The 7535-nt window shown below is 37.0% G+C and overlaps 1 protein-coding gene across 2 annotated transcripts; it reads right to left on the bottom strand.

The window, feature by feature from the left end:
- Positions 1 to 1770: 1770 nt before the first annotated feature.
- LOC778523 (signal recognition particle receptor beta subunit) lies at positions 1771 to 5948 on the bottom strand. Of its 2 annotated transcripts, NM_001098347.1 has the most exon segments (8): positions 2004 to 2292; positions 2295 to 2364; positions 2367 to 2388; positions 2391 to 2589; positions 2964 to 3095; positions 3672 to 3811; positions 4636 to 4802; positions 5460 to 5666. In NM_001098347.1, coding segments are annotated over 8 exon segments (834 nt in total). In that variant the 5' UTR covers positions 5563 to 5666; the 3' UTR covers positions 2004 to 2291.
- Positions 5949 to 7535: the final 1587 nt, after the last annotated feature.

Genomic DNA, 7535 nt, shown 5'->3' with positions numbered 1-7535 from the left:
CTGTGATGACGCAAAACTTCCAATCCGAGCTCTTGCAGCTTAGAGACCGTTTATTGTGCGTATGAAGTCGAGCGTTGTTGTGTAGGAGCAGGACAAGCGATTGACGTACCTCTCCATCATTGTGTCCAGTTCCTCACAGTCAAAATATTCGCAGTGATGCTGGTGCCATTTGGTAAGAAACTACGAATAGTTATATCAGCACTAGACCACCTTTTTTTTCCTACCTAAGCTGAGAGCCTTGAGAGGCTATATCAGCGTAGCCTTAACTAGAAGGTGAGCTCACGGGGCTCAAACCTGATGACGTTGCTAACACGAACCCTAGCGAGAGCCGTGCTTCGCAGAATCTACCACCGGATCGGAAACGCGAGCCATTGAGAAGATCCGGCGAGAAACTCAGTGGTCTGTGTCTGAGGGTTAATTTACTCGTCGAGCCCTTCGTCGCAAGCGACGGGTTCGACGGGAACGATGACCGGTCTATACAACCAAAAAGATACAATGACCTTTTATTGTAAGTTTTCTTTTGGGGTATTGCCTAGGTGCTGCATCAGGGTCTAACCAACATGATAGCATAAGATTATCAAAAACTTTTTTCGTCATCGCAAGTCACAATGTGTTTCAAAATTCCTTCGTTGCTGTGTCTGTTGAGCAACGCAAGGCATTCCTTAACGCGCGTCCGTCGCGCTGGCGATCTTTCAGTTCGTGCGGCACCCATTTATCAACTTTTTTACATAGCCAATTTGACGCAAATGAATCAATATAGTTTTCATAGTTTTTTTTTTTATTGCTTATGTAGGTGGACGATCTCACAGCCCATCTGGTGTTAAGTTGTTACTGGAGCCCATAGACATCTACGACGTAAATGCGCCACCCACCTTGAGATATCAGTTCTAAGGTCTCAAGTATAGTTACAATTGATACAAGTATAGTTATAGTTGATATGTTGAGTATCGTCAACTTCCACGGTCGCCTTTAATTTGTCGTTGTTGCCTTTACTTTTCGGGTGATAACGGGGTTCTTTTAGATTTCTTTTTATGTCAGAAGTTTTCAAGCCAATAAGTTGTGAGTTCGTTTGCAGTATTCACTCCGTACACGTCATTAAGCCTTTTGTGCGGGATTGTCAAAGCGACGAACTCGTATTCCATAATTACTCAGTTTTTTATCGTATCATTCATTATATTGATGAAAAAGATGTAGTGAAAACAAAACAGTAATCAATAAATAATTACTGAATTTGAAAATGGAACTTAATATGATATCTATACTAATATTATAAAGAGGAAAGATTTGTTTGTTTGTTGGTTTCGAATAGGCTCCGAAACTACTGGACCGATTTGAAAAAATCTTTTTCCATTAGAAGCCGACATTGTCCCTGATGAACATAGGCTACTTTTTTAAATTTTTTTTTAATTTAATTTTTTTGGTTTCATGTGTGTTTTAATGTTTCCGAAGCGAAGCGAGGGCGGGTCGCTAGTTTATAAATAAAAAACTTCATGGAATTTGAAATTTTAGTTTAAAACTACGATGGTGGTTGTCTTGGCAAAGGATTTCATACATAAATTAATTTATGTAAACTTTTTATTACGTATGTTCAAATGTGTATATTACGTTAACATTTTACTTAGTATTACGATTGATCGTATGGGAATGGCGAATTTTGAATTCCAACAGGAATACATAGAAAACTATTGTTTTAGAAAAAAATACATATTTAGCAGAGGATGTAGCAGGGCAGCATGTCCTGAGTTACTTTTAGGTCAATAAACAAACACATTTAAAAAATATAATAGGTAGTTTATTTAATTTGCATATCAAAATACAGTTAAATACAATATTCAATAAGTATCTGCCTATACATACATCATCAGTCTAGCGTTGATACATAATGGTAACGCTCATTTACAATGGAATATTGATGAAGAAAGCATAAAAAAAGCAAAAAAAAAAACAACTTAATTAACATTGCGTCGTTGTCAAACCAAAATCTGCTATGCGCAAATTTTTGTTTGAGATTTTTACTTTTTGACCTTTTCGTATAGTTCACAGCCCTATCTACCGTATAAAAAAAACTGTTATGCGTCTATCTATAGCTTTAATATTTATTTATAGCTTTCATTTGATATAGTGCTTAAAAATACACCTTCATATAAAATTTTATACGAAAATGTTTTTACTCCTTAATCCAAAATAGAGTTTTTGCACATAGCAGATTTTGGTTTGACAGCGACGATATCTCAAATAAACATAAAAAGCAAAATTATTTTCTGAATATGTCTAATTAAACATTTTTAAAATAACAAAACGACACATTAGTGTACCTACTGTGGCTAAAAATGCTGAGTATAGTAGGTAGTGCAAAAAAAATATATGATAATTTCAGTCTACAGCTTCGAGATCCAATCCTGCAGAGGCTTGATGTCAGTCGGATTTTCATCGTCATTCGTGTTGGCCGAGCACTCTGCGAATTCGACTTTATTTCTAATGTGAGAGAATTCGAAATCTTTACCCTCTTTACCTAGGAACGACCCGATGTTGCCTTCAGACGGATCGACGGACTGCAGTTGATTCGATTTGGTCACACGAACTAAATTTCTGCGAATATCGTATCTCAATTAATAACAAATTAAAGGAAAATTAAATTGCCTGCAGAATCGGTTTCTTTAAAGACATGTTAAAGCTCATGAATAACGCCCGTGACTAATGATATCTAGTGTTAATTACATTAGTAAAGGCCAAGGATGACAGAAGAGATACCCACTTTTTTTTTATTGCCCTTGTAAATCTTAAAACTTCGCATTTTTTTGTTAATCTTTTATTGTCCTTATAGGCGGACGAGCACACGGCCCACCTGAAGGTGAGTGGTTACCGTCGCCCATGGACTTCAGCAATGCCAGGGGCAGAGCCAAGCCGCTGCCTACCGCTAATTACTTAATTACTTGTAAAAATAGAAAGCGCGGATAACTTACATTTCTTTTTCGAGTAATCCTTTGATAACTTGGCTTCCTTTTGCTAATGGCTGGTCCTGTTTGTTGCACAATATTAGAAGGGGAGTTGTGTTTCCCTGAATGATCGGATCACACAAGATTGTGTATAGGTATCTGTAAATAATGTGTATATTTTTAGTATTTATATGAGTATCTTTGAATTGGTTGTAAACACATAGACATGATTAATCTCACTCACAGGCAAATTTGGAGCAATGCAGACAATTTAATTTCTGTTGTTGAAATTATTAAATACTGGCCACAAAACTTAATAAATCCTACTAAAAACATTTATTCATTTATTTTTATTAATTGAGATACAATCAAGAAACTGTGGTCACATAAGACCGGTTTCTCAAAACAATACCTTAACTTCTTCAGAGGTAAGAACGAAACTATTAGATGTTGATTTCCAGTAAGTAGTAGTTCAGTGATGATTAATGTTGCTTTATTAATGTGGTTTGGAACAAACAATAAAAAAAATTAGCCCTCTGACATTCACTGCTGTACATAAGCCTCCCCCAAGACGGAGGTGGGGGTGAGGATTATAGTGATAATATGCTGCTATACTCGTGATTAGAATTTAATTCAGAACAAACAACGAATAAAAGTAATTATAAAAAGATGCATTCGCCCAGGCGAATCTCCATATGTAGTGACTTTCATTGAGTGTCTACTGCCTTTACTTACTCTGCTACATCTCTGATTTCTTTCTGTATATTGATAGAATCAATCACAAACACAATTCCCTTAGCACTACTCTTGTGCTGTTCAAAGAATTTATTTCTCAGTCTCTCTTGTCCAGGCAGATCAACTATTTTCAATGTTTTCTGTAATAATAAAAATCCAGTTAGGTAAGTTAATAAAATATTTCTTTTACTCCTTGAAATCATGGACACCAACAATGGGAAACCCATTGCCAATCATAAGACCAGACCACTTTCAATAGGCAACCAAAACAAAACAAACTTAGTTATTATGGATCTTTTTTTTTTTTCCTACCTTAGCTGATAGCCTTAGAGGCTATTTCAGCGTAACCGTGGCTAGTAGGTGAGCTCACGGGGCTCAAACCTGATGACGTTGCTAACACGAACCCTAGCAAGAGCCGTGCTTCGCAGAATCTACCACCGGATCGGAAACACGACCCACTGAGAAGATCCGGCGAGAAACTCAGTGGGCTGTGTCTGAGAGTTAATTTACTCGTCGAGCCCTTCGTCGAGAGCGACGGGTTCGACGAGAACGGTGACCGGTGCTTGAAGTACCTAAAAGCACCATTAGTGGATCGGGAGGATCCGAGATGACGTGTTTTGGGCGACGTCGACTGCTTTCCATTCTGTCCACAGGATCGGGAATGTAGTTACCAGCGGCCACGATGAGAGGGTTCTCGTGTCGTGCCGCTTTATCGAAGTGATGGATCTTCAATAATGAGTCAAAATAATTAATCAATTACTATTTTTGTTAAATTATAATGATTAATATGCTAAATCACTAAATAAAATAATTTCCAATATATATTTCTAACGATTTTCCAATTAAACCACAGTCAAAATTGCAACACATGACATCATGCGTTAGTTTATATATTCATGGTTATCTCGTCGTTCATTTATAGTTTAGTAACCTAAAACTTTAAAATACTTATACAAATACTAACATTAGAAGTTATATACTCTTCAATATTTTCTTTCATAGAAGTAAAAGTCTGTCTGTATTGAGAGTAAGCGAGTCTTACAAACAGCAAAGTCTTGCCAGAGTCTGATAGGCCCATTAACAATACTGAGTTGCGAAGAGTATACCTTCGAGAGAAAATCCACCAAAATACTGAAATAAATTTTTTTATTAAAAATATGATTATTTATAAACTACAGCATTTATATTTAGCCAACAAGTTCTGTTGTAAACATGGTGTTGAACATTTGACCCCAATAGCTTTATGACTGTAAAGCATCATTTTTAAGCTGATTACAACAATTCTACTTTCAAAATTTGTCAAGTGAAAATTCAATATGAAATAAATATTAAGCAAACAAGCCTGTTTTTCTGTTGTTTTCTAAGCAATCGAATAAAAAGTTTTAATAATGCACCCATAAACTACGTAGACAACTTAGTAACCCTACTTATCACTATTATCTGTGAGGTTACTCGAGCCACATATCAGAAAAAATGTGAAGTTAGCATATTGGAAAAATCATCACATCTGTTTACCAGCAAACTAGATTCTAGAGCTGCCCAATGTTGACATTCTGAACTGAGTTAGCCATGCTGCAAATTAACAAGACCTTCCTGTAAAGTCACTAATTACTTGGCAGTGCCTTAGAATGTTTGTAGATAAATAGATTACCCTCCAAAATCACTTTATGGCTTTAAACATTTAACAAACCCCTTAGCACCAAATTACCTATGGCACAATAACTTGAGTTTAAAAATACACAAGCAGAAACGATCTGTGTAGTTAATAAATTCAAAATATCAACTTACTGAGGGTTACTGCTAGAACAATAAGGCTAAGTAAGGTTATGTATCGTGGATCGTTCAGGATCGGTTCTGTATGAATCTTTTCTTTAACCACTTCAGATTCCATTGTAGAGTTCTTTCGCTTCACACTCACTAAGTCACTAAATTAATATGTACTTTAAAAAATTAAACAAAGTGAATGTACTGCTCTAGGGTCTAAAGTTAAGTATAGTCTATGGTCTAGTGTTTCGTGATTTCGTGTATACTACCATAGATTATACACTTAAACTGTATACCATAGATTAGTAGTAGTTTTATTTTCCAATTGGAAAGGCAAAGGTATCATACCATATAGCCTAATCTTTTATATATTTCTTTATATGAAAAATGATTTTATGAAATGAAGTTGATAATATGAAACATGGCATGAAATGAAATGAACTGAAATTAATTAAAATGAAATGAAATCATGTGAAATGAGATGGGATGAAATTATGGAGGGTAGAGGTAAGGAGGCGCCATCTTGTATAGGGGACAAGTTGAAAAAGTGTCGCATCTGTAAACAGCAAATTATAGTTCGAAAATCACCGAATTAGCGCTAGTGTCGCAAGGGGAAATAGTATGAATATAGAAGTTTTAAACTGAGTGTAGTGTGCTGGATTGCAGTGAAGGCTATGTTTCGATTTACACTGCGAGCACTCTTCAGTGCTCTCACTGCTATTCGTTACCTACGTTAAGGACTGACAGTATATAGTCGTAGTAACTTAAGGAATGATTGATGATACATGATGGTGAATGGAACGGAGAAATGATACATGATTTCATAAATCTTCACTTCAGCACTTTTACTGTGCATAACCTCATTTCTATAATACGGTTATTAAGTTATTATAGATGAAATTGCTGGAAAATCAATATTTTCTTTTACTAAAAATATACTTACTTTAAGCGATTAATTAAACTGACAATAACTTGAATATTCTATTTTCAAATATAAATAAATTTAAACAAGATTTTTTTGCTGAAGTGAAAACACCGCTATGACAACGTCGATGACAGTATGCTGTAACTCTTCGATCAACAGTTACTATTGTTGATCGAAGCTGTAACTGTACAGGAACGGCTTGGCTGTATACTAATTTGACGTCACACTTTACAATGCTCGCAGTGCAAATCGGAATAAATATACCAGTCTTTTTTTTTTTTTTTTCACAGGAGAAAATCGCCGGATCCCCACCCGCGTGGCAGGTGGGGTATGTGGGAGTTGAACCTCACTAAAAACTCCTGCCACTCACAACCGGCGCCCTACCTCGGACCGGGCCGGAGCCCAGTCGGGGCTATTGAAACGGCGGGACAGGGTTGACGCAGAGCACATTACATCCATCCCACCGTCCCACGGACGCCGGACCGGCGGCCGCCAGCGACACGACCACCGGTTCCCTCGTTCAGCGGGCCGAGAGCCCGCTTTGATGGCGCCGCGTTACACCTTCCCCCAGAGCGGTCGGGGGATATACCAGAAGTGTAACAGGTTATGGCGCTTAAGTGTAACAGCTAGTGTAACGGCTTATGGACACTTTTTAATATACTGAGATGGTTCTCCTTACGTATAACCTCCAAAGATGAAATATAATCTCAGTAAAATGGTGGTCATTTATGTAGGTACTGAGACTTTTTCAGTGGACTTTTTGGAGGATACCGGAAAGTTACGTCCAGCGGCTTTCATTTTCCCACATTTGTGCACTTTCACAGATATTAAACAGTTAATAAATCACAGTTATTACCCTGTTAGGCTGAACCGCAACCTATTAACTCTAAACATTGACAAAACCAAATTTTTAACATTTGCAAGCAGAAAATCTGTCCAACCCCCGCGTGATTCTATTACTCTCAAGGCCCATGTATGTAATGGACGATATTCCGCATGTAATTGCTCGGAGATTGCTAGGACTGATAATATCAGATACTTGGGGGTGTTGGTGGACAGCTGTTTCAATTGGTATGATCAACTGGAACTTGTGACGACGCGCATTCGAAGCTTAATTTTTATTTTTAAAAAGCTAAGAGGCTCGGCAGATAAGCAAATATTGTTTACCGTATACA

Source organism: Bombyx mori, chromosome 8 (assembly GCF_030269925.1).
Source record: "Bombyx mori chromosome 8, ASM3026992v2".
In the NCBI taxonomy this organism is placed as follows: domain Eukaryota; kingdom Metazoa; phylum Arthropoda; class Insecta; order Lepidoptera; family Bombycidae; genus Bombyx; species Bombyx mori.
The sequence above is the reverse complement of the archived record's forward strand: the minus strand, read 5'-3'. Positions and strand labels throughout refer to the sequence as shown.

Excerpts from the sequence above, each read along its gene's own strand:
- LOC778523 (XM_062669572.1), bottom strand. The coding sequence starts at position 5,562 with ATGGAATCTGAAGTGGTTAAAGAAAAGATTCATACAGAACCGATCCTG. Across the intron at positions 3,096-3,671 it reads GAAATCAGAGATGTAGCAGA|ATACCTATACACAATCTTGT; the intron begins GTAAGTAAAGGC and ends CATTATTTACAG. Across the intron at positions 2,590-2,963 it reads GGATTACTCGAAAAAGAAAT|AAATTTAGTTCGTGTGACCA; the intron begins GTAAGTTATCCG and ends CGATATTCGCAG.